Source organism: Monodelphis domestica, chromosome 1 (assembly GCF_027887165.1).
Source record: "Monodelphis domestica isolate mMonDom1 chromosome 1, mMonDom1.pri, whole genome shotgun sequence".
In the NCBI taxonomy this organism is placed as follows: domain Eukaryota; kingdom Metazoa; phylum Chordata; class Mammalia; order Didelphimorphia; family Didelphidae; genus Monodelphis; species Monodelphis domestica.
In genome coordinates this window covers 446,748,366-446,775,645 of record NC_077227.1, presented here as the reverse complement: position 1 = coordinate 446,775,645, position 27,280 = coordinate 446,748,366, and the positions used below count along the sequence as shown (strand labels likewise).

Genomic DNA, 27,280 nt, shown 5'->3' with positions numbered 1-27,280 from the left:
ACACAGGCACATGCCAGAGCTCAGCCCACAGAGGTGGGAATGTCTCTGCCATGTTTACCAAAGAGAAAGAAGGGTTTTCTTGCTACAGAAGACTTAAACAGAAAGCCTGTAATGTCCTCTTCCCATCCTCTGGACCACCAACACTGAAACGGTTCATCTTTTTGGCAGAGGCTGGTTTGGAGACCAGACCACACTCTCCCCGTCCTCGAAGACCCAACTCAAGTTGATACTTGGATCACTGGGTTTAGAACTTGAAAGAATTATCTGGTCCAACCCTCTTCCCTTCCCATTTGGCAAAAGAAATAGCTACAGAGAATGGAACTGATCAGTCCAAGGTTCCATAGGTAGCAAGCAATAGTCAAAAAAGCATTTATTAAGCCCCTACTATATACCAGACACCATGCTAAGCTCTAGGGAAATAAAGGAAGATAAACTTAGCCCCTGCCCTTATGGAACTCACAATCTAATAGGGGAGACAACATACAGACAAGATACATACAGAATAAATTGGAGATAATCAACAGAGTGAAGGCACTAGAATTAAGCTAGATTGAGAAAGACTTCTTATAGAAAATAAAACTTTAACTGGGACTTGAAAGAAATCAGGAAAACCAAAAGGTAGAGATGAGGAGGGAGTGTATTCAAGAAATGGGGAGAGACAGTAAAAATGCCTGAAGTTGGGAGATGCTTTTGGGCAAGGAATAGCATGGAGGCCAGCATCATTTATATAATGGACAGTAAGGTATAAGAATGCTGAGAAGACAGCAGGAGGAGATCGTGAAGGGATTTGAATGCCAGTATAGCAGTCTCTTTTTTTTTAATACCTGCTTTCTGTCTTAGAAATAACTCTAGGACAGAAGGGTAAGGGTTAGACAAATGGGGTTAAGCAACTTGACTAGGGTCACCCAGCCAGGAAGTGTCTGAGGTCATATTTGAACCCAGGTCCTCCTGACTCTAGGCCTGGAGTTCTATTCATTAAGTCACCTAGGTGCCCCTAGAGAAGCAGTCCTGATTAGGACTTGTTTAAGAAGTCATTTTATAATACATGTATAACTCAGTGGGAATTGCTTGTCAACTCTGGGAGGGAGAAGGAAAGAGGGCAGAGAGATATCATGAATCAAGTAACCTTGGAAAACTTATGTGTAAATTTGTTACTGGAATAAAATAAAGAAAAAAATAAAAAGCCATCTTAGCTCACCATTGAGTTCCCTAGTCTCTGAATTCTTACCACCCTGACCATTTGTGTCCTAAATTCTAGTGTTTGAGAAGAAGGCATCTGATGTTGTAATTCTTTTGTAATGATTAAAATTTTCTGGAGACTATAAATTAATTTATATAATTTATTAGTGGAGGTGAGAGACAGACAGGCAGACAGACAGACAGACATAGAGGGCACAGGTCACCCTAACTAAAAAAAAGATCCTCCAAGGCAGCCTTCGATTCCTTGGCTCCAGCCATGACTCTAGTAGATGGAGTCTACTCTACTGTTCCATCTCCTTTTTTAAATAAGATCAATGATGTTACTCTTCCTGTGTCTTCTGCCGGCCCCTTCCAGAAGCCAGGATTCCAGGTACCCACGTGGCCCTTTAGTCATATGTCTGGCTGGCATCCTATCTTAACGTATTAGTGCATGAGTAAGGGGTTTTCTAATGGAAAAGGGGGGGGGTATGTTAATTCACACACTTTCACATACCCTACAGGGAACAAGTCTTCTGCATTCATGTCATTATTCCTTATGGTACCATAGTTATACCAGATGTTCAACAAAGGCAGGTTCCATAGCACTTCATTTAGAAGGTACTTTTCACTCTACAATCCTGGAAGGTAGAATATAATGGTCAAATATTATTATCCCCATTTTATAGATCTCACAATTGAGATTCACAGGATCTAAAGTGGATTGCCCAAGATCATGAAGCTAGAAAGCATTCAATCCAGAATTCAAACTCAGGTCTGATCCCAAGACTAGTGCTCAAAAAAGCACAACCCCTGTATCAGGTTGCCCCTTAAATTGTTGAATTCATCTTGTCCCCCTAATAGTCCATATGCTCATTCGGGGCAAAGCCTGTGCCACCCTTGTTTCCTCCACAGTCCAGCTATCACTGCTGTGTGTCCATCTGCTACCTCCATCTCCCACCACACACACTCATGCAATGCCCTTAGGGTGGTCCTATGCCCCTGCCCTACACTATACAGAATGAGGCATGTGCATATGGAACTAGAAGAGGACAAGACTGAAGAGAGTAAAGTAAAAGTTGAAACTGAATGTTATAAGTATTAATGCTATACAATACAAGCCACTGAAATAGACTGCTTGGGGAGGGAGGGGTCGGTCTGCCTTCTTCAAATCTCTTTCCACTCCAGTCCATTCTCCATTTAGCCATTAAAGTGATTTTCCTAAAAGACAGATCCCATCGTGTCACTCCACTCTACTCAATAAACTCCAGTGGATTCCTAGTGCCTCAAGGAGAAAATCCAAAATGCTCTGTTTGACATTCATCCTCTCCTACCTTTCTAGTCTTCTTACACATGTTACTCTCCAACATGTGCTCTCCAATCCAGTGACACTGGCTCCCTGGTTATTCCAGGTACCAGAAAACACTATCTCTTGGCTCTATACCCCATGCCTAGAAACATTCCTCCTCCTTACAGTCCTCCCTGGCTTCCTTTAAGTTCTAACTAAAATCAGATCTTTTACTTTGCCTTTCCCAACCCCTCTTAATTCTAGTATCTTCCCTCTGTTATTTCCTATTTATTCTGTGTATAGCCTGTTTTATCTATATTTGTTTGCATATTGTTTCTCCTCCCCCATTAGATTTTACTCACCTTGAGGACAGGAGCTATCTTTTGCCTTCTTTTGTATCCCCAGTGATTATCAAAATGACTGGCATACAGTAGGTGCTTAATAAATGCTTATTGATTGATTAATTGATTAAGGGTTTTGGATGGTCAAGAAGATGAGAAATCATATGCACAGTCTCCACTCTCTATGGACAGATCCCTGCTTTGGGAATCAGAAGACTTTGATCATAGATTATAAGATTTAGAGTCGGAATGAGTCTTAGAAATCATCTAGCCCAACCTCATTCATTTTGCAGACAGGAAACTGGGAATCAGAGCCAAGAAATTATTAGCCAAGGCCAAACAGTAGTAAGGAACAAAGAAAGCACTCAAATTCAGGTGTCCCAGCTCTAAATTCAGAGTTCTTTCCATTATATCAGAAGATTCAGAATTTAACTCCAGAAAATAATTTATATGGACAAGGGCTCATTTTTACTTTCTCTCTCTCTCTCTTCTTCTTCCTCCCTCCCTTTATCCCTCTCTATCTCTGTCTTCCTTTCTCTTTATCTCTGTAACTGTCATGTTGTGTGTTTCTGTTTCTTTGGGTTTCTGTCATTCTCTCTCTCTTTCCTTCTTTCTCTCTTCCTCTCCTTCTCTCTCTTCTCTCTTTTTCTCCCCCCCCCTCTCTCTCTCTCTCTTTCTCTCTCTCTCTCTGTCTCCCTCCCTCTCCTTTCCCCTTTTTTTTCTCCCCTCTTCCATCCCCCTCCCCATCTTTTGTTTGCCTCTAACTCATGGGCTGACCTTGGGCTTGCCTTTTCCATCCCTGAACCTCAGTTTCTTTATCTGTTACATAAGGATAATCATATCTGGCCTGACAACTTCACAGAGCTGTTGTGAGGATCAAATGAGAAAATTCTTAGGGAAGTAAAAAGCTCTTATGCAAATGTTAGGGATTATGATTATTATTATGAGATGGCACCAGCTGGCTCTGGTGCACTGCTGGCAGCCTGGGGCCAATTCTCCCCCCCCCCCAACCTCTTCTTCTTCCACCCCCTGAGGAGAGTTCCAGGGCACCACCTGACTGTCACCGCCACCCAGGGGCCAGAAAACTAGCCTTGGCCCTTGATAATTCCAGTCAGAGGAATAACAGGCCCCCCTTTGGGCTGAGGCCTTTGATCTGCCCAGCCTCAGCCTGGACTGATTTACCAACATAGAATGGATGAGAAATGACAGTGCTGTGCCCTCCCTCCGCCTCCAGCCAGGACCAGAACATCTACCTAGTAAGGAGCAGCTTCCTGCTATCCTAAAAGGGACATTGTGGAGGCCAAGCCGCAGGAGGGAGAGGAAGACTTTCCAGATGCTTAAGTGCTCCTGGGGCTATCGGAGCCAGTCCAGGGCCATGCAAAAATCATGGAAATTTTAGAGTTGGGAAAAAAACTTGGAGATCATCTAATCCAGTGGTAATGAAGCCATTTTTTCCCTCATGATATGGCATTCTTCACTGTGAAAAGTCATACCAGACTGAATGCTCAAAGGATTGAGAGACTTGGGACCTCCTTTCAACAGGCTCAGTCACTTTGGTTGAGTTCAAATTCAAGGTCTGATGTCTTTGGAAGTTAGTGTGTATTTGTAAAAGGTAAATATTGCTTATTTTGCAAATTTCTTACTTAGGCATGCTGGGTAAGAAGATTTATATGAAACAAAATCATATTTATTTATATGTGTTTATGTGATTATAAATTACATATTTATAGAATTATAAATGTACATACTTTATATTAAACAAAATTACTCACGAATTTTCTTTTATCTGCAATAATGCAATATCTAAGATGTCATGAGATCCCGAACAAAACTTGGGTACCATCACACTTTTTGCAAAGCACAGATCTGGCCAAATTCCCTCAATTTTATAAATGAATAAATTGTGATTTGGAAAGGAAAGCGACTTGATCAAGGTCCTATAGCTGGCTAGTGGGAGAACCAGGATGAAATTTCATGTCTCTTTACTCCCAAATCAGGATTTTTTCCATTACACCAAGGAGTTCTCATTGCCCTCTGTTAGACTGTGGTCCTGATAAAGGCAGAGGAATAAACAAAAAGAATGAACCCTTTTCATCCCCTCAGAGCCTTGGAATTGTAGCTATGGCCACCAGATGTAGCTTTGTCCTGACCAATGCTATTTTCTCCACAGGAAGAAGGCATCATAATATATTGGAAAGACTGGAAGTAAAGAGACTTGAATTCCAATCCCAACCCTTCTGTGGACTGACTTTGTGACCAAGTCATAGCCCCCATGAATTTCCTTTCCCTCATTTAGAAAATGAACCCAATGATACTAGCACTAATTCTTGGGTATTTGTGAATCAGGAATATTAAAACTTGGAAAGGGTTAGATAAATGTGTTTTGTTGCTATTACCATCTTGGTATGCTGAGAAGAGCTCTGTGATGGGGGGTAGAACCTCTGAGATCTTGTTCCAGCTCTGCAACTAACTCACAAAATGGGGACAGTTAGGTGGCAAAGTGGCCAGAACTCCAGGCCTGGAGTGGGGAGGACCAGGGTTCAAATCTGACTTTGGACACTTCCTAGCTGTGTTACCTTGGGGAAGTCACTTAACTGATTGCTTAGCTTTTACTGCTATTCTGTCTTAGAACTGAAAGGTTTTTTTAAAAGCTCACAATAGGACTTTTGTAAGTCACTTAAATTCTGGACCTTGTTCTGAGGAGGGTTAAAGGAGACAATATGTCACCATATTTTGAAAACTGTAAAGGGACTCTAGAAATCAAGGAAGTTTCCTTTAGCTCCACTAACATGCAATAGAAGAAGTTCCATGGACTTTCTACTTCCCAATAGTCACCTCCTAGTGCAGAGAGAAGAATGAATTAGAGATACCCACACCCAAGGAGTGTGCTGGTAAATGATTAACAACCAGCTTTCTTGGGAGAAACAATGTACATATGGCATACTTTTAGTTTAATCTGAATTATGAACACTTTCTCCATCACTTTCTTAAGTCTAGACAATCAACAAAACAATAAATTAAGCCATGACTTATATCAGTGGCTGGATTCTTCAGAGTTATAAACACTCACAAGGACAATTTAACAATTGGATGGAATGAGCTGGCTCTAGAATACCCATTACCCCCACATACTTTATACCATCCAAGTCACTGGCGAAGGCTAAGGGTCCCTGGAAGAGAGAGCAGTTTGCTCCAGGAATGTTGGAGGTCAGCTATCAAATCAGCAAAGAACCACTGGGAGGTCAAATGAAGTTTCATGGTTCGTTGGAAAGGGTGTTGGATTTGGAGTCAGAGGTTCAGAGTTCCAATGAGAGACTCTGCTTTTTATATAGCAAGATAAAATTGGGCAAGTCACTTAACTTTAAATGGTCTTAGTTTCCTCATCTGTAAATCGGGGGCATTTGACTAGCTGGCCTCTAATTGTTTAAATCTCTGATATGTTCCAGAACTTTCCCATTTGCACATCCTTTGCCATGTTTTTATTTTTGTGGGTTTGTTGTTTTGGAAACATCGTACTTTGATTGACTTTTAGTGGTCACAGGGGACATTTTCACAGGATAGATAGGGGCAGCCCCAGACAAAGGAGAATGAAAAAGATCAGTCTTAAGTGAATAGTCTTCTCTTTCTCCCACTCAAAACAAGACATTCCAACTCCCCCAAGCCCTTCTCTGGGGCAGCTGTGTCCCTCAAGTGGCTCAGAGAACTCTCCTTTCCTTTATCCTCTCACCTACATATTAGGTTGCATATGTGGTCCAGGCCAGGGGGCATAGCCTGCCATTATCGGTTAACACACACATAGTTCATTGTATTTTGGCAAGATCCCTACCAGGAATGGTAAAAAGAATGATTGCTAGAGTTAGAGCCAGGAAGATTTGAGTTTAAATCCTGTCTCAGATACTTAACTAACTGTATGACCCTGGGCAAGTCATTTAATCTCTGATTGCCTCAGTTTCCTCATCCGCAAAATTGGGTTAATAATAGTATCTACTTCCCAGGGTGGATGTGAAGATCAAGTGAGATAACATATGTAAAAATCTTTGTAAGTTCCCTCTACATAAGTTTATATATGCAAGCTATGATTGTTAAATCAAATATTCTTTGGCCCCATTCCCCCTACCCTAAAATGTCATTTCCTATTCCTCTTCTCCCACCTGAATTTTAACCATAGTTCAAGAATCAGATGAAAGTTCCAATTCTTCCAGGATGCCTTCCTTGACCAGTCAGCCCATCCTGGCCTGGTCCCTAGTGATTTTTTCTTTCTCTAAACTTTTATCATGTTAGCCACCTCAGCCACTAAACTGACATTTGGCATGAACTATATCGTGATGTTTGGGCTCTCATAGGTATATGACCTGACTCACCACCTAGAGAGCAAGTTCCTTGGGGACATAATGCCTAGCACAGGCCTAAGGACAGACACAATAGATTGCTGGTCCTCTTCCCTTCTCCCTGCTGCCACCCCCCCAAAAAAAACATCTAACTCGAGGTCCATTTATTTGCAGCAAGGGACAGAACCTGTGCCAGAAGCCTGGCATACTCTTCATCAATTTCTTATTTCATAAAAATCAATTTCTGTTGCATTTTTGCACTGTACATAAAAGACTGTGGCATCAATTAGCCTTCATTCTCTCTCTCTCTTTTTTTTCTTCATTGTCGTCTTTTTTGGAAACCTCTTTGTAGGGAAAAATCTCATATTTCAGCAATTTGCATTATCCACACAATCTGCTTTGAAGTTCTAAGTTATGGTAAGAAAAGGATCCACTTATCTGCCCATAAAAAATGTTCAAAGCTTATAAATTCCCTGAAACAGATGTACATTATCATTGGATTTGCCTTTCTTTTTGCTGGTGCATGGCTAATAGAGTTTCGGCTGCTCCTTCACACCCCCCTGGTTAGCATCTTTTCTCTCCAGAAGCCTGCGCCCCACCGGGCATGTGCACACTTCAAAGATCCCGGCCTGTCTATTAGAAACAAAGCACAAACTGGGAACATAGGGGCCCTTTTAAATTCCCCACATTTAAGTCAATATCGTTTCTCTCTCTTTTTTCTCCTTCTTTGGCTAGGGGACATAAGAAGTTTATTCTCTCCCTGCTTCAAGCTGCCAGCTTCCTTCGCTGGCTTGTGCCAATTCAGCAGCAGCCCTACTCCACCAGGCAGAGAAACACAAATTGCCACCCCAAGTCCCCCATTTATTTTGTGTTTCTTTCATATTTTCTTTATAATTCCCCGGCTCAAGAAGAGCCAATTTGGGGGTAAGAATGAGGGCAGACCAATCCTGAATATAGGCAGAAAAGTGGATTTCCAGGGCCCTGAGGGGGAAGGAATGAAGCTCAAATAAATGCCAACACAAACTATTCATGTAAATAATAACGCACCTTTCTGGAAGGACTTTAGAGATTTAAAAGTGCCTTTCTCTCATTAGTTCTTTGAAATAAGTAGTGCAGACTTATTTTGCCCATTTTATAGAAGAGATAACTGAGGCTGAGTGGTGAAATGATTTGCTTATATTAGTAAGTATTGCTGCCTGTATCCAAACCCAGAATTCTCAGGGAAAAGGAAACCTAGGGAATGAGTATAACAGGAACATCTGGGGCATCAACAGACTACATGAAACACTAAGTATTTGAGTCAAGAGTTCAGGGGGAAGGGTCATGATGAAGAAAGAGGGACGGAGGAAAATGTAGGTAGGTGGGAAGGGAGAGGGAACACTGAAAGCAAACTGGGAACTTTACAGCGATCTGGTTCTGAGAAGAGTGACACAGTTTAGGTAATAAGAGAGTGGAGCCTTACACTCCAACCTCTCACCAGAAAGCCAGAAGAAACCTTCCTCCATAAAGTAAAGGGGCTGTACTGAGCAATCTAAAAAGTTTCTTCCAGAGGGACATTCTTTGATCCTATGAAAATGGCTTTTAGTGAGAATCCGTCCCTTATCCCCCTTACCAAAAGCCTTTCCCCTTTTCAAGTAGCTGTTATAATGCAAATATATCTGTGCCATCTGGATTACTGAGGCTCTCTGGGACTCAGAAAGCTGTCCAGAACCCTCTAACTATCACATTGGGCATTTGGGGCTTTTATTCATTCAAAGGGAGATTGGCAAGTTGGGAACACACCAAACATGTTCCCTTACTTTCCATTTTCAACTTCCCCCAGTGAGGCAGCCTGATGATCAGAGGTCTTGGGTTTGAATTCTAATTTGGCTCCTTGTATGCCATTAGCCAAACCAATTAGCCTCTCTAGGCCCTTATTTTCCTCCTCTGTAAAATAAAGAGGTTAAACTAATTGTTCCTATAAGGCCACTTCCAGTCCTAAGCCAGACACTACCCAAATATTTCCTAAATCCAGATTTAGAGCTAGAAGAAGCCTTAGTGGCCATGGGGCCCAACACTCTCATTTTACAGAGGAGGAAAGATTGAATGACATTACACAGGTAATAAGGGAAGAGCCCAGCTTTGAACCCGAATCCTGAGACACTTCAGGTTCATTATCCTTCCCACTGTACCATGATTTCTAGCATGCAATAGCTAAGAGGACGGAAGAATTGGAAGTCAAGTCATGTCAATGTAAACCTCCTTAAGTCTTAGTTCCTTTAGGAAACTTTCCTCTAGAGTTGAAGGAGAGAGTTCTCCCTCCCTACTATCCTTTTCCTCTCATTCCTGATACTGGAGGTCTGTGGTTCCTGTTCACATGCTCCTCTTACATCATTTCTCCATAGGTAATGTGAGGTTTTCTTCTGATTTCCATGGTTTTCCCTTATAATAGCTTCCTGTGGCATACTTCCCAGGGAGGGGGCAAAGGACGAGTCAACCCATGGTACAGGAACCTTGGTCTTTTCTACTATTTTTCAGGTGATGAAGAACATAGATGGAGAGTTAGATACCACCTAGTCCAATCTCAACATTTTGCCAATGAGTCAACTAAAACCCAGAGAAGTTCAATGACTAGTCCACAGTCACACAGCTGCTATTTAAATTCAGCATTCCTTTCATTGTATAATGATATAAAGTCTATTTGAATTGACTTGGAGGAAATGGAGATCAAATTTGTGTATATACAAGACCTTCTGACCCAGATTCAGTCTCTCCATGTGTAACCCAAGGGATCAAGTCTATGGGCATTCCTGTTATTCTCCTATAGGGCAGATTCTTAGTTTCAGTTGCCTGGGAAAAAAGAAGGCAAAGGAGTCCCATTCCCTTGTTTAAGAAGCTTCACTGGTTCCGAATTGACTCTAGGATAGATACAAACTTCTCAGTCACTGAAAGTTCTTTATAATCTGGTTCTAATCTATCTTTATTATTTTTTTTAAACCCTTACCTTCTTTCTTAGAATCAATACTATGTATTGGTTCCAAGGCAGAAGAGCAGTAAGGGCTAGGCAATGGGGGTTAAGTGACTTGCCCAGGGTCACACAGCTAGGATGTGTCTGAGGTCAGATTTGAACCTAGGATCTCCCATTTCTAGGCCTGGCTCTCTATCTGCTGAGCCAACCTCTTGGCTGCCCTCATCTTTCCTTCTTAAGTACTCTCTATTTGCTTTGCAAATTTTTTTGCATATTGTTCCAGCCCAGCCCTCCATTAGATTGCAAGCTTCTTGAGGGTATTTTCTTTTGCCTCATTTTTGTATCCTCAGCACTTAGCACAGTGTCAGGCACATAGTAGGCCATTAATAAATGTTTATTGAATTGAATATTTCATTTAAACAGAATACTGGCATTCTATCCCCCCTTTCCCCAAGAACAGTCCCAGGGATACAAAGGGGCAATCTGAATTCTGAGCATATATGAACCAGAAAAGACCACCCACAATGCCACAAGTCAGAAGTCCCATGTTCTTTTTCCAGAGCCATCAATTACTGGCTAAAAGACTTTAGGGAGGTCATTTCACCCTCTATTCCTCAATTTCTCCATCCATACAATTGGAAAAATAACACTACCTGATCATTCAGATGAAAAGATGTCATTGCTACAGATCAGGATTGGGATATTCCCTTTTGATAGTTGCACGTGGGGATGGGTGGAGGTGGGGGCTGTACTTGAATACTGTGAGCCAGTCCTAAAATCGAGGGTCAGTTTGTTGTTCAGTCATGTCCTACCCTTCATTTCCCTGGGGATCATACCAACCTTGGGGTTTTCTTGCCAAAGATACGGGAGTGGTTTGCCATTTCTTTCTCTAGCTCATTTCACAGATGAGGAAACTGAGGCAAATGGGGGTAAGTGACTTGCCCTCAATAACACAGCTAGTGTCTGAGGTGAGATTTGATCTCATCTTTCCTGACTCCGGGCCCAGTGCTCTCACCACTGAGTAGTTTAGCTACCCCCAAGAGCCAGTAAGTGAACCCTCTGTCTTCTTATGCTGGAGGACTGTCATGAAACAGGGATGATGAGGTAAAACTCAAGAATAGAGATCTTTTCATTGCGTTTGTATCCCCTGGCTGGCAGTGTCCATCCTATTAATAAGTGATTCATCAATTCTTGGTATTAACTGATTAAGCATTCCAAAACCCAAAGAAGAAAGCAGGAAACCAAGGCATCCAGAGGATAGATTTAACTGGATATTTCTGGAAAAGTTTGTGGGGTAGGGCCCCACAAACCCCACCACAACCAAGGAAGGAGCAAGACTTTTTGAACTAGTAAAACTTTTAATTAAGGAGAGTTCCTCTTAGCACATTTTTTTTGGCTATTAAATAAATAAAGCATTTAGTCAAAACCATCTCTAGTTACTATACAAAATACTGAAAAGCAAACATCAGGAAACATAGGTGGGGGAGGGGATAAATAGGGAAGGGGATGGCGTGGATAGAAAGTTCCAGACTAAAGCCCCCTGCCACAGGAGCTAAATCCTTGCCCATGTGTGCAAGTGGGGCTGCGACAGTATTAATATTCATGGGACCTTTCACATGATCGCCCCATGACAGAGCTTGTCTTTTGGATCTGGGGATGGGGGTGGGGGCTGGTGGGAGGCGAGGCAAGGCAGGAAAATGAATTTCAAAGATTCGATCAAGCGAGAGAGCATATTCCAGGAGTCCACTTTCATTAGCGGGAACGCTGACAGGGGAGTTGGAAGTCAGCAAGGAGATGCAAGCGCGGGCGTGATTGCCTCTGTTAGCGTCTCTGACAAGCTGCTCTTTGGGGGGACTTCAAGCAGCGCCTCTGCCGCCCCCCGCCCCCCACCTGCCCCGCCCCGAAACACATTCAAGGGATGTTCTTGGCATTTTTTAAATTCCCCAATCCCTTTGGCCCTGTAATGATTTGTGATTTAAAAAGGATATTTGAAGAGAAAGAAACAAGGAAGAAAGTAACAGCAGCAGCTCCTGTCTGCTCCCCTTTGCCAAAAACCTTAATTGGCAATCCTCTGTAGCAGGGGGAGCTTCCCTCCGCCTCTCCGAGAACAATGGCATGACGCCGCTGACAGCTGGAATGTACGTTCTGGAGTCTGCATGCTGCAGAACACAAGTCACTCGAACACACACACCCGACTTCATTAACACGAGAATAGAAATCAGCTTAGTCCTTCTGCTCAACATGGAAATAAATGCCTTTTCTCTTTCCAGTCCAGAATTATATATGTATGCGTGTGTACGTACATATATAATAGGCATTTTATGTGTACACACACAGTGAAAAGACATGACATAAGGAAGGGTCTGAGGCTCCTCCTGGAACAATTCTGGGGGCAACAAACCAAATTTGGAAGCACTGTGCACAGAGAATTCTGCCTTCCATATAATTATACCAGTTGGGGTATGTGTATGGTGGGTGGGGGGAGTTGTTTGGAAACTGGAAAACCCATCTAAGCATCTGTAGAGGAAGATGAGAAATCCCTAACTAAAACAGACTCAAGAACCGACAAGTTTGTGAATTGTTTTTTCTCCCTTTTCTTTCTTTTTTTTTTGTTTAAAGAAACCCCAATTAGAGAGGGATAGTGAAAACCTGACAGACATGCAGATTTAGGACTAGGGACAAGAAAGGGAAGGAAGACTGTAAGATGATACAGTTTTGGAGTTATCCCTGGGTAGTCCCCAAAGCTACCATTTTGTGCCAAATGAGCATATGGGGAAAGGGCTCAGGTGCCTCCTATCTCCTTAGATGGGGGAGAAGGAAAGGGATGCACAAAGGAAATCCTCTGACAAATCTCTGAAAATGTTTCTTTGGAAAACCATTTCTGTTCTCCAGGGGCCCAGGAGAGCCACACATCCAGGTTCCATTCTCATAGGGCGCTGGGAACCCACTACAAAAAGAAGATAAGCAAACCAAAACTGACCCCTCCCCCTAAACAAAAATATTCTCACTGCAGAGAAACTATCAAAAGTAAAAGATGAAACTCACATGAACATATATAGGAAAGATTCCGTGAGGCCCTTTTTTCTCTTTCTGCCCAGAATCCAGCCTTTACCATTCAGCCAGACTGCAATCATGCTTGGCCACCCTGGCCCAACATTCCACTCTGCCCAAGGCTCCTACCAGTGCTCTCTGACCCTGTTTCCCCAGCGCGTTTCTCCTCCAGCTCTGTCTGATCCTAACCCTCTTAAAGAGAGAAGCCGGGAGAGGAGAAAAGCTTGGTGCGCTCGGGAGGAGGAACCCCTCACTTGGAAAGAATAGAAACAGAGGCAGACCCCACCAGGGGGTAAAAGTAAGTCACATATCCCCAACCACAGCCACTTACACATGAAAACCCATTTCCTGGTACAACAGTTACATTTCAGAGAGTCAAATCACAGATTTCTACAACACAAGAAAATGTACCTGAGTGTGTATATTTATATAAACATATATAGAGACAAACTAGCATCTGTCTCTATAAATAGCTATATTTATAGAATTATGTAGGTATGTACAATATATTTGCCAGCACTATAAGGGGAAAGGGTTTTAACATTCTCAGTCACAACAACAATTTCAAAAGGAAAAGCCAACACACAACTGCTGGGAACAGCCCCAATTTTGTTGACGGCAGGACTAAAAAAACCCCCCGCACTCATGTTCCTGTGGTCACTCCCCTTTCCAGTGGTTTTCCAAAACAAGTGTGGTTTCAGAGACAGACTTTAGCTACATGTATGTACATGTACTCCCCTTAGGAGGGAAGAGGAGAGGAGAAAAGGGTGTTTCCTGATTTTTCCATCATAGAACAGTCAGGACTGCCTTCAGAAAAGAATGTGGGATTCAAACGGGTAGGTAGGTGTTAAGGGTAACTCCATTGACAAATACGGCTAACATTCCCAGGGACAGGAAAACATGACACCAAATAGGCCACTTAACCAGAGTCCATCAAAATCCCCCCGTAGCACATTACAATCAATTAAGGGACAAATAAAATCTAAGTAATACTAAGAGGTAGCAACAGTTTGTCTTCTCAGCAATTCTACAGGTCTCTGGAAGCAGGACCAAGCAGCGATGTTTCCCTGGGAAAGGCTGGTCTAGAGGGGAAGCCGAGGAGCCATGGAGTCATGGAGATGGCCCTCCACCCCCTTCATCCCTGGGCTGGTCCCAAAAGTGTATCAGTGACCATTTGCAAGGAGAGCCCAGTTCTGAAAGCCAGGGGCTGCCTCTGCAATCCTCACAAGCCGCTACAAAAATTCACAAGTTGTTAATTAAGTAAGCTATGCAGTTTCCACAATATATAAATTAAGGTAAGTTTCTGCGTTTCCCGTATAATTTCTAAAATGGAGACTAGTTGAATATTAGTGGAGTAACAACGACAATAAGAATAATTATGAATAAGAATAATAATGCCTTGGGAGTCGGACATCTTGGGAGAGGGGTTCCTTCATATTGTGGTGGGGTTGGGGGATTCTTTAGTGTGAGGGTGGGGGCGGGATGCCCTATGTCTGGTAGAAGTGGTGGTAATGGTGGTGATGTTCATGGTGATGGTGGTGTTCGTGTCTCTGGACCATCTGCCCCACCTGGCCCTCATATAATACAAGCGCGGGCAGGTCTCGCACATGTTCCTTCTCCACCACTGTGCTCCCAGGGGGCTGGAGGCTTTTGCACATTTGCTGACTCTCCTTGGCTCTCTGCTTGTGTTTCTTGTGCATTGGTGGGGCTGGCCCAAGGAGGTAGGGTGGGGTCAGGACAGGGCGGGTTGTTGGGGAAGCCAAGGGGATGGCAGGTCCCAGGATCGATTTGCTTCTTGCTCCCCTCCCCAGGTGGGCTGACCCCACATTTTTGCTCTGGGCTTTGGGGGACTTTACAAAGTGCTTGCTCAGATCCTGACCAGCCCGGAGGCGTTGCTGGACTTCGGCAATCTTGGCATATGGAATGTCCATGAAGTGGAAGGGGCCAGGTTCTGCCCCCTGGGACTTCCTGTGGTGCACATGGATGGTTTCAGGTTCATGGGATCGAGATCTAGTCTGGATGGGGACTCTTGTGGGCAGCTCAGGTTTCTGTGAAGGAGAGCCTAGGAAGCAACAAGCAAAGTCAGTCCCCCTGATATCTCTGAGCATAGACTCATAGCCCTGGGTAGAAACAGACTTCAGAGGAAGAGAAGTTTCTCATTTCTTTAATACCTTCCAAACTCTGGAGCAATATGAGAGCTAGAAGACCCTGCTTGATCAAGAAGTTGGTTCTCTTCCACCCTGAAATGTCATCTCATTCAATTGTCCTTTCTGGACTCTCAGACAAGAGCTGGAGGACTTCTCTGGCATTAATGCTAACTTTCCCCCAGATGATCCCTTTTCTATCCTCACACTTAGCTCCCATGCACCCTGCTGCCTACCAGCTCCCCCCAAATACACATGTCACTGACATCCACAAGGTAGGATACCATTCAACCAAATTGGACAAGCCTCTGCTTCCTAAGCATGTTCTTCCCTCTAACATAGCCATGACCTGCCCCATCCTCTAAGTCTAGAATGCCTTTTCTTACCCCCAACCCATGTCTTTATTTTTCAATTCCCATCCACCCTTTCAAGTTCAACTGAAATGTCACTTCCTCAGCCTTCTTTGATTCTCCTAGTGAGTAATAACCTTCTCCCGGGACATCCCTTAGTACTTTGCTATGCAACTTCTCATGTGATGGTGTTATAGTTCTCTCTCTGGTTGTCTTATCACCATATTAGACTCTGAACTCCATGAAGGCAAGGGACCTCTTCCTTTCTACACTTTGTATTTCCCCTCACACCTAGAAAAATACTCTAAACAAAGCAAGCTCTTCCTAAATGCTTCTTGAATCCATTAAGAACTGGCTGATTTTGACTGGTACCAGGGGCCAACAGAAGGCACTCAGGAAGCCGGCTCCTTCACCAGCCTAGGGATGCTCATTTGGATGAATTCATTAAGCAGCAATCCAATTAGCCCCACCCTGAGGGGATTCTCTTACCTGGTCCAAACTTGGATGTGTAATTTTCTATCCCTGCAAGATCCAAATAGTGGTTTCTTCTTTCGATGTTCTCATCAACACAATGGCGATAGCGCCCAGATTGCTCCAAGTGGGCATCTCCATGGTACCTGGAAGGGAATAGAGAGGCATTTGGGCAACTATACAAACAGGTATAGTAGAGGGGGTGGAGCAGGGAATAGTAGGGTAGAATGCAATGGAAAGAACCTTAACCCAAGGCTAAGAGCCAGGATACCTGCCCTGTAGCCCTGGCATGGCCACTCTTAAGCTGTGTAACTTTAACGATGTTACTTTATCAATCTGGGCATCAGTTTTCTTGTTTGTGAAACAGGACGAATAGCACCTCTCCTTCTAACTTCATAGGATGAATATAAGGATCAAATAGTGCCCAGAGATGGACCAGAGAGGGATAATTATTACACTTCTTTTTTTTTTTAAACCCTTTCTTTCCCTCTTGGAATCAGAACCCAGCACCTCCCGTCTCTAGGCCTGGCTCTCAAGCCACTGAACCAACCAGCTGCCCCCATTAAACTTCTTGAAGTACAGCTGCGAAATAGTGCATCATAGCCTCAGCAACAGCTGCTGGACCAGCTTCAGAGCAGACATAAAAGTAATTAAGACAGAAAGAGAAATTCTATCTAGAGTGTATGTAGATTCCTCTGTCTTGATATTTGAGGTCCTCCGTGATCTGGTTCCACTCTATCCAACCTCATCTCAGAGGAATGAATGGAAAGGATCCTTGAGATTAGCTGGTAAACTACTTCATTTCATCAGATGAGAAAACTGAGGTCAAGAGACAAAGTGGTGTCCAAAATGACACACATTACTAACAGAACCAAGATTTGAATTCAAGCCTTGACTCCAAAAGCTGTCTTAATGCTCTTCCTCAACATTCACCCTTCTAATTTAGTCAAGCCAGGCTTTTTGTTGTCTCCCCCCAGATACTATTCACATTCCTCTGAATCGCTCCTATAACTTTGCTCAAGCTGTCTGACTCTCTCCTTAATTTCCTCTTCCCATTCAAATCCTACTCCTTCAAGGTCCTACTTTTCCCACCTCTTCCCTCATCATGCTAGCCCACATCTCTCTTCCATCTCAACTACTATAGCATGTGTAGTCATAACTACCCAATCCAGCATCTGTACATGCAGTCTTCTGTTATTCTCAACTCTTTAACAAATAGTAAGAGGTCAGTGAACGATTGCTGACTTGACCCTCTTGTGCCTCAGTTTCCTTACTTAAAAAGTAAGGGAACTATCCTAGAAGGTTTCTCCTTCTTTTGCCAAATATTATAATCCTGTAACTCTTCCAGGTATTGTTTTGTTTCCATAACTAGACTGTAGGCTCCTCAAGGGCAGAGACCAATTAATTTTCTTTCTTTTCAATCCTCCTCCCAGAAACAGGCATTCCACAAACTCTTGCTGATTAGCTGAAGACTTTGGAGAGCCCTCCCCATGCTCAAAAGAGCAGCCTCTGTCTGTGTCTGACTGTCTGTCTATCTGTCTGTCTGTCTCTCCCAAATGACAAATTCCCTACCTGAGGGGAGCACGTTGCTTCTTCTCCAAGCTCCTCAGCTCTTCATTGGCCTTGCTCTCTGTTCTGCGCCTCAAGCTTGGTAGATCTGTCCCCCATACCCAGGGAAGCACAGAAAACATTCTCCAATGAGTGTCTTATTTTCATCCAACTTCATTTGATCTCATAGCATTTTGTATTCCATTTGTGGCCCCTTTATGCTTTATTTTCTGTTATATTTATCTATTTGTATATGTCTGATCATTCTCTCCTAGAGAGTGTCCCTGAAGGGGCAGGAGGATATGACTTCTTGGCTTTGTATTTCTCCCAGTACAGTTTTGTGCACTGCAGACATTTCTTAGGTATTTCTAGAATCCAAAGTCAGCCATCTCTGGTCTGGGCCAGTCTTTGGTCCCAGAAAGCATTAAAAAAAAATAAAAGAATTTGTAAAACACAACTCCCCAGCAATAAGGTCATGGAAAACTAATAAGAGAGTAGCTTAGGATGCAAGGTAAAGTTGGGATGGTAAAAAAACTGCAGGAACATCATCCAATGTGATCTCAACACAAAACAAATGTATACACTCTTATTTCCCCTTGCTTATTCCTCTTTTTATTCCTTGTTGCCCCAGTTCAATATTTTAACATCTACTCTCCCTCCTTCGCAAGATAAAGCCTCTACTCCTTCCAAAGTGTCTCATCCATTCCTGCCTCTGTTTTTGTCATGTTGAAATAAGGTTTCCCTTTGATACAAATTCTTCAGGGCCCACCTCAAGTTCCAACCTTTAGGAAGTCTTTGCTACTTAAGCCTGAGAGCCAAGAATCTCTCTCCCTTTTTTTACATGACAACTAATTTCTGCAGTTCTTCTATGAAGATATTCATCTGACATCCCCCAATCCCAATTCTTTCTGCAAGGGTGAATCTCTTAAAAAAACGGGGGGGGGGCTTAAATTATTTGTACTCTTGCTCTCTCCTCTTCCACAGTTTTCCATTGATTTTCCCCAACCAATGCTTACCAGCGTGATTGAGCAAAATACTTTTCCTCTTCTGACTTCCATCTGGGGCCACTGTGAGTTTCACCCGAAGAGTCTTACTGGATGTTGGGGAATGGTTGACTGAGGAATCAACTACCTCATAGATAGTATGGAGCAAGCTAGTGATATCCTGGATGGAAGATTCAAGAAAAATTCCACATTAGACTTTAACCAAAAATTCCCATATATTTAAGGAAGATAAAGGTAAGAAGCATCTAGAGGCAAAATTAAAAGCCTGGTACTGATTAATAGAAAGATTTCCAGAAGACCTGGGTTCAAATCCTTTTTGATGCTTCCTAGCTATATGCTTTAGGTAAGTCAATTCTCTTCCCTGGCTTCTTCCTCTGGAAAATGCAGGGATTGGACCAGAAGACCTATGTGATTCCTTCTCTAGTTAGTTACATCTCTTCTTCTCCAGGCATATCTCTTTACCTGATGGTCAGGTTCTTTTAAATAATCTCCAAAGTTACTGCCAAGTACTGTGGGGCACCTAAGTAGCAACGTGGTAAGCCTCTTCTGTCTCTTCTCCCACTCTCCCATTCCCTTCACCTTGAAAAACAAGGTTCTTTGCTCATTTCTATCACACCTTTTCCTGTGTTGCTGATACTGGACCAGTGACCCAGCTGCCCCAGAATATTCACATTCTCAGAGATGTTCACTGAGAGAAAATAAGATAGCCTACACTGGGATGGGCTGCTTCTCTCTCCTAAAATTAGTCCTGCCACCCCACTTGTCAAGAGGAGATTTGAGATTTGAGATTTGAGAGCCTGACTGAGCAACAAATGTTCTTCTTGCAGAAACGATCTCAGCTCAAGTGCAAAGAAAGAGTTGGCAATGCTAAACAACATCAAGCAATTTTTATAGGCATCTTGCCATTAGCCCATCCCTGTGCTGAAGTTTACATTGAACCTCATGCCTGGAATTAGACTCCCCCTGCCCTTATCTCTTCACAAAATCCCAGAGTTGGTAAGTACATTGGGGACCATTAAGTACAACCTATATCTTACCAAAGGATATTCCCTACAACTGATCATCTAGCTTTGGCTTAAAGATCTCAAATGCTGGAGAACCCACTACCTCTCAAGACAATCTGGTCCATTTTCACAGCTTTAAAGCTTGGGAAGTTTTTCCTTGTATGGAGCCTAATTTGTCTCTTTCTAACTTCCACCATTATATCTAGTTCTATCATTCCAGGGCCAAACAAAATAAATCTGATTCCTCTTCTACATGACAGTCTTTCAAATACTTGTAAACAACTATCATGTCCTATACCTGCCTTCTCTTCTCCAGGATAAACATCCCCAGTTCCTTTAACCAACACAATCCTCACTTGCATGAATTTAAGGCACTTTACTATCCTGGTTACCCTCTTCTGGACACACTTTGATTGTCACTATCTCTACTAAACATAATGCCCTGAAGTGTTGAGGTCCCTCTTCCTTCAAAGGCCAGATTTCACCACCTTTGTGAAGCTTTCTTGATTCCATCCAAATCAAAGAGATTTCTTTCACTTAAATGCTTTTTTTAAACCCTTACCTTGATGGAAGGGCTAGGCATTTGGGGTTAAGTGATTTGCCCAGGGTCACATGGCTAGGACATATCTGAGGTCATATTTGAACCCAGGTCCTCCTAACTCCAAACTTGGTACTCTCTCCTGTCCTACCCAGCTGCCCCTACATTGTTTAAATACTGTAAATACATTTCTTTCCCTCTCCAATTACACTCTAAACATCTTGAGAGTAGAGTCTGTGCAATATACATCTTTGTATTCCTAGCCCCCCCTTTTAAAAGTCTTGTCCACCATAGAGGCTTATTGATGCTTATCAAATTTAATTTCTCTAAAAACACTATACTTTGTGTTTTAATATAGAATTTACTAGATTTTCCATTTGATGTCATTTATCCCATTTAGTTATGTCTGAAGACCTGGACTAAAATGTAGGAGCTACCTACTTACTATCTGTATGACCTTTTTCTAAAACCCATCTTCCTTCTCAGTAAAATGAGATGGTTGGCTCTAGACTCAGAAGCACTGGTTTCAAATTTCTCCTTGAATACTTACTACTTGTATAATCTTGGGCTAGCTTCATCTGTGTTTCCTCATCTGTGAAATGAGAGAATTGGACTAGATGGGTTCTGAAATTCCTTAAAGATCTATCTTCTATGTTCACTACTTGTTGGGAGAACTTTTAAGTCACATTTTATGCTATTAAATCAAATGCTTTTTCTATTTAACAAATAATAAGCCCAGTGTTATTGGGGTTATCTATACCAGGAATGGGCAATCTATGGTCTTCAGCTAATGCCTATTTTTGTACAGTCCACAAACTACCTTTCTTAGCTTGCAGGCTCCCAGATTTGGCCTACTGGCAATAGCTTGCTATCCCTTACTCTATACTTTCCCATCAATTGAATGATTATAAAGATATAATGTATTGTGGAATATCATTTACAACAGCCTACCAACTCCCTTGGGCAGCTATGGGGTACAGTGGGCTTGGAATTGGGAAGACTCATCTTGCTGAGTTCAAATCTGGCTTCACACCTCCTACTTGTGTGTCCCTGGGCAAGTCACCTCAGCCGGTTTGCCTCAGTTCCTCATCTGTAACTGAGCTGGAGAAGGACGTGACAAACTACCCCAGTGTCTTTGCCAAGAAAGCCCCTACTTCAGTCATGAAGAATAAGATACTACTGAAACAACTCAACAACTACCACCACCAATTGGCATGGTCTTGATGTATATATGCAAATAAGAGATGTTCAACACAGCCTAATGCCACCCACAATGTATCCAAACCAGATTAAAATGTAGTTGGGAAATATGTAACCAAAACAAATACAAACACAATAGAATATAGTTGTCAACGTATGGTTTTCTAAGACACCATGTGGTCACAGGGAACCCTAGTGGCTCTCGTATAAGTTTAAGTTTGAAATAACTAGTGTAGATTATTCTCATTTTAAAAAATTATACAGATAAAAAAATGAGATTTTCTGTTCATTCAGGCATATTTATCAGAAATCGAGAGATAGAGAATAACTCTCCGACTATAATCTCAGCGAGACAATGAAATCCACAAGAATGACCAACAGGAACTCTTCTGACCTGGAGAGTCAGCCCTGACCAGAAGAAGCCTTGCCTGAAACTTGACAAACAGAAAAGTGTGAGCCCTTCTTTTCCTGCACAGAGGAATGTGTGTGGGGACAGCCAAAAAGCATGGAGAGAAACTGTATATTTATAACCAGATTTTGAGGAGTGGATTTAGGACTAAAAATAGATGAAGGGAAACGCCAGTCCCAGTTCTCCCCTGACACTAATCCTCCACCCTCCTTTACTTCAGTAGGAAAAGGAAACAACCTTTCTCCAAAGTCCACTCTGAGAGATGCTCCCTTTTTTTAACCCTTTCTTTTTTATTTTCTAAAATCACTTAGGATATTTTTGAAGAACTTATAGTTAGAACCAGAAAGCAACATCAGATGGTAGGTTTCCCTAGGGTCTGCTCAGAAAAGGAATAAAAAGAAAAATCTTCCAGTGCTGAAATGTTGAAAAGTGGGACTCTTCATGTTCTAAGCCAGCAACAGGGGCAAAGAAGGAGAAGAGACCAGCAGTCTTTGAGTCAAAATGGACAGAGAGGGGACAGCATGCTCTCTGAAGTAGGGTCACTTTCTAAACCTTCAGCACAAACACTCAAGACATATCAGCTCAATTATCTGGAATTCAAAGTCCAATGACAAAAAATCCGTCTGAAGATAATTATGGCACAGCTGTCAGTTCCCAAAACAGGCTGTCAGAAAAAGTGGGTCCTTCTTTCTGTGAAATAATAATCCTTTATATTAGTAGTGTTTTATATTTTCAAAGTGTATTTACATCTATCATCCCATTTGATTCTCATGACAACCCTGTGGATAGACAGGCAGGCCAAGGACTATCATTCCTATTTTAAAGAAGAAGGAAACGGAGTCGCCGAGAGGTTAAGTGACTTATCAAGGTCATTTACATGAATGCTTATAGGATCTGTGATTTCATTGGTGTGGGAACTCTTCCCTCCATCAATGTAGGTCAAAATCCCTCCCTGACTCAATAGCATTCATGATTTGCTATGGCTGAGATGGAAAGTCCTGGGCTGTTCTTCCTATCTTCTTAGATTTCATGAGTAGCTTTGGCTGAATAAATTCATCACCCCGTGGGCAACCTAAGTGAAGACCTTCTCTGAATCTAGCAATGGGTGCACCCTGATGAATATTCTAATAATCCATTCGATAGAGGATTTCATCAGGTACCACTTCCAGCAACACAGATCACAATTGTGTCTGTTTCTGCTCATGGTGGTCACATCACTAGTAAATGGTGGAATTGATTTTAGAACCCAGGTCTTTCTGCTTCCCAACTTGATCACTCTTTCTAGCAAACTACCTTCTCTTCCCCCATTAGACTGTGAGCCCCTTAAGATCAGGAACTGGCTTTCTTTGGATCTCAAGTAGCCACTTAAAAAATGCTAGTTGATTGACTGACTTAAGCATGAACCATTTATTCAGGTGCATAAGGCTAAGGAAAATAAGAACGAAAGGGCATTTTAGAGATGCTGAATCCTTTGTTTCAGAATAAATTAACCCCCACCCTCCAAAGTGCCTGGGCAAAGGTTTAGCTGTTGAGTGGTGAATGGCCACTCAATAAATCAAAATGGGCTCAAAGGGGAACCAATAATAAAGTTGCACGGCATTCAGAGTGCCTTTGAAAAGATCACAATTAATCAATCAATGTCTATATTGAGTTTCCAAGGTCACAAACCAACTGTCTGGGCCTGAACTCAAACCCATGTCTACTGACTCCTAAGGTTGGACTTACTCATCCCACTAAACTATGGAGCTTTCCTGAGAGGATGTGGCTACTTTGCATCTATAAATATAGTAAAATGAAACACTTGGTAACCCACAAAGCCCCAAATAGTGCACATATAGTTGTGTTGGTATTTGTGCATATATAAATGGATACAGAGACTATACGGTCTTTGTGGTGCTTCAGGGGAAGCTCTTAAGAGTTGAGAAGAGCCTGGTTTCAGCTTATCCTCAGGATAGTTCACTAGTCCCTCCTGGAGATGGACTTCCCCTTTCTTCAAAGCACCCCATGATTTGAGCTCTGAGATTTTGGCCATCATTCAACATCTCTAAAGGACAAAGCTGCCAGCACATGTAGAAAGAGCACTGGATCTGGAGTCCAAAGACCAGGCTTCAGATACAATCTCCACTATTTACTCGCTACCTATGTTACCTGAGGCAAATCACTTAAGCTCCTCGTACCTCTGTTTCCTCCTCTGAAAATTGAAGGGGTTGGACTAGAAGAACTCCAAGCTAAGGAACAGGTTTGAAGTCATGGGAGTTCTCTATATCTGGGTACTTTAGGGATAAAAACAGGAAGCTGCTAAGAAATTCAGATGTGACCATCACTACTTGACTGTAATCAGTTCCATCTGTAAGATAGTGGGGGCCCCATATCCACGGAGGATACATTCTCAGGTCTAATGTGGATGGCTGACACCTGGGATATAAATAAACATCTGTTGACCCCACGTATATGTGCTCTCTCTTCCTGTACCAGCCCCTCAGCTCTGTGGCTTTCCTTCCCAACTTTAAAAAATGAAAGCAAAAGATGGGGTAGACCCCTGCCTTGGGTGGACCTCCAGCACTTAGCAATTGTCTCTCAGGTCAACCACAGGTAATTGTGATCTCAGAAGGAAAAAGCAAAGATAAGGGGGCCCTACTATACTGGTACTGTAAATATTGAAATTAATATACAATAACTAAATATTATATTTTGTAAAGTTTTATTAATAATAGCAAAAGAACTGCCTGAATTCAGTCCGGTCGCAGGTCAAAAAAAAAAAGCATGGGAGGAGCATACATCCACTTTAATACCAATAATGTGATCTCCCTAACATGGAGACACAGGAGAGATTATAGGGAATTTTGGGAAATGCTAAGGACTTCTGAAGAATGAAGCCAAAGGTCCAAAATCTCCATTTATACAGTACAATAGAAAGATCTCCAGTCTTGAACCAGGAGACCCCTGTTCTGTGCATGCATATGTCCCTTCCTAAGGATGTATATGAGTCATAAAACTTCTCAGCTCTAGTTTTCCTCAATTTGATAAACATTTATTGAGCTCTCACTTCTACTCAGGCAAACTCTTTAGTTCCCCAGACCAGTGGTATCAAACTCAAATAGAAAAGGGGGGAAATTAATCTGTAGAAAAGGATTTATATGGACTGCATATTTACCTAGGTTTAAAATGTAATATTATCTATACTTTATTTTTATTTACTTATTTTAAACCTTACCTTCTGTCTTAGAATCAATACTGTATATTGGTTCCAAAGCAGAAGATAGGTAAGGACTAAGCTACAAGGGCTAAGTGACTTGCCCAGGATCACACAGCTAGGAAGTTTTTGAGGCAGAAGTTCTGAGGCAGATTTGAACCCAAGACCTCCATCTTTAGGTTTGGCTCTCAACCCACCTAGCCACCTAGCTGCCCCAATTTTTATTTATTAAAAAAAAAAAAACATTTTCCAATTGCATTTTACTCTAATCCAAGCTGCACATGAAAGTGCTATGAACTATAGACTACATGTTTGATACTTCTGCTCAAGAGTACCCAAGCTGGGTACTAATAATAGTTAAATTTAGGGGGCAGCTGGGTGGCTCAGTGGATCTGACATGGTCTCAAATACTTCCTAGTTATGTGACCCTGGGCAAGTCACTTAACCCTTATTGCCTAGCCCTTACAGTTCTTCTGCTCGAAGGGGGAGTGGCGGGGGGGTAAAGCTTGTCTTGAGAGACAGAAGTGACAGGAAAAATCTAGGGGAGCTCAGAGCATGACATTTCTCTTACCTCTCGAGTGACTTTGCCATTGTTATCAAAGTCATATAACGTGAAGGTCCATTCTTGCCGATTGTCTTCCTCTACTGAAACATCACACTGTAACTCCTGAGGGAAAAACAGAAAGCGGTTACATAGCCCTGACCCATGTGATGCTGCAGAGAAATAAGCTGGGATAGTGAGGATGTCATCACTTGTCCTTCATTGGAATTCTGCCCATAATTACCTAATCCAGGACTCCACAAACTATGGCCCGCAGGCCACATGCGCCCCCGAGGCCATTTATCTGGCCCCACCACACTTCTGGGAGGGGCACCTCTTTCATTGGTGGCCAGTGAGAGGAGCACTGTGTGTGGCGGCACCACAAAGTGTGATGTCACTCACATCCAGTACTACTTCCGGTGACATAATCCTTTGCGTGGCGCCTTGTTCTGAGAGTAACTGAATGAGAACGAGGCACCACACAAAGGACTATGTGGCTGCACCATCAGCATGGTGAGAGGTGGTCTGGGGGAGGGGATTCCGCACTGTGTATACTGCTGCTCAGTATAGTGGTGGTGATGATAGGCCTGTGCAAGGTGTGACAGGCCCATCACAGCCAGTGCTGCAGCCTCCACTCTCCCAGACAGCAGTATACATATTTGTTCCTAGTTGTTTTTGTTTTTATAGTCCAGCCCTCCGACAGTCTGAGGGACAATGAACTAGTCCACTGTGTAAAAACTTTGGGGACCCCTGACCTAAACCCTCGGTTTCAACTTGAAAAAATAATTTTTAAAAGAGAAAAACAGACAATTTTTGTGGAAGAGCGGAATGAATAATTGCCTGATCTGTTAGTTATCATTACCCATCAAATATCATCCCTTATTTTTATCTATTACATTATCCTATGTGGCTTGAACTGGGCAGAACTAGGGCTGAAATTACAGGGAGGAAAGTTTGGGCTCAGGATGTATACTACAGAAATGTCTAACAATGGAATGGGCTACTTAGTCTTATATTATATATAATACATCACATGATATATTATTACATATACAATATACATTGTTAGATACTATATATACATGATATGATATGATATATATGGTCTTCTCTCCTTTCTTGTCATCTCTTGTCTTCCTAAAAGTTTTCAAGTAACAGCTGAATCCTGCTAGGGACTTGTAGCAGGAGGCACCTCTACTAGGTGGGATGTTAGACCAGATGACCAACAGTCCCTTCCAACTCACATTATATAAAAATGAAAAAAAAAAAGCTCTCACATTTCCTACAATCATAAAAGCTTCTTGAGGACAAGGACCATTCTTTATTCATATTTGTGTCCTCCTAATGCCTAATGCATAGGTTTGTTAAACGAATGATTAAAAACATGAATGAGTGGCTACCATGATATGAATGGAAACTACTCTATGTCTACCTTCTTCTTCCCACTGGCTTCCCTCCTCCATCCCAAATAAATTCCCAAACCTTTGTCACCCCAGCTCTCTCCAAGCACAGCGGAGTCAACAGGCAAAACTACCCAACAGAGGGGAAAATAAACAGCTTCAAACAGCTTCTGAGAGAACGCACCAGAGAAAGCAGACTCTCGAATACCTGGCTTCTCCTGCTGACTTGAAACCAATTCCCTACAGCAGTTAGCGGTCCCCCCCATCCCATGCTGAGTTCAAAGGCAGCCTTCCCTCAGTTGTAACAAGCCCATCTGATAACTGCCAAGTGTCCCAGCTCTGCTCCC

The 27,280-nt window shown here is 42.5% G+C and overlaps 1 protein-coding gene across 2 annotated transcripts in view; it reads right to left on the bottom strand.

Moving 5' to 3' along the window:
- Positions 1-11,418: 11,418 nt before the first annotated feature.
- NKD1 (NKD inhibitor of WNT signaling pathway 1) overlaps positions 11,419-27,280 on the bottom strand; it is a 125,461-nt gene continuing 109,599 nt past the window's right edge. For both annotated transcript variants that reach the window (XM_001363477.4, XM_007474845.3), the window contains 5 exons: positions 25,564-25,659; positions 18,661-18,808; positions 17,669-17,753; positions 16,115-16,242; positions 11,419-15,193 (listed from right to left, as the gene is read on the bottom strand). In XM_001363477.4, coding sequence (XP_001363514.1) covers positions 14,619-15,193; positions 16,115-16,242; positions 17,669-17,753; positions 18,661-18,808; positions 25,564-25,659 — 1,032 coding nt within the window. In that variant the 3' untranslated portion in view covers positions 11,419-14,618. The remainder of the gene's footprint in view (positions 15,194-16,114; positions 16,243-17,668; positions 17,754-18,660; positions 18,809-25,563; positions 25,660-27,280) is intronic.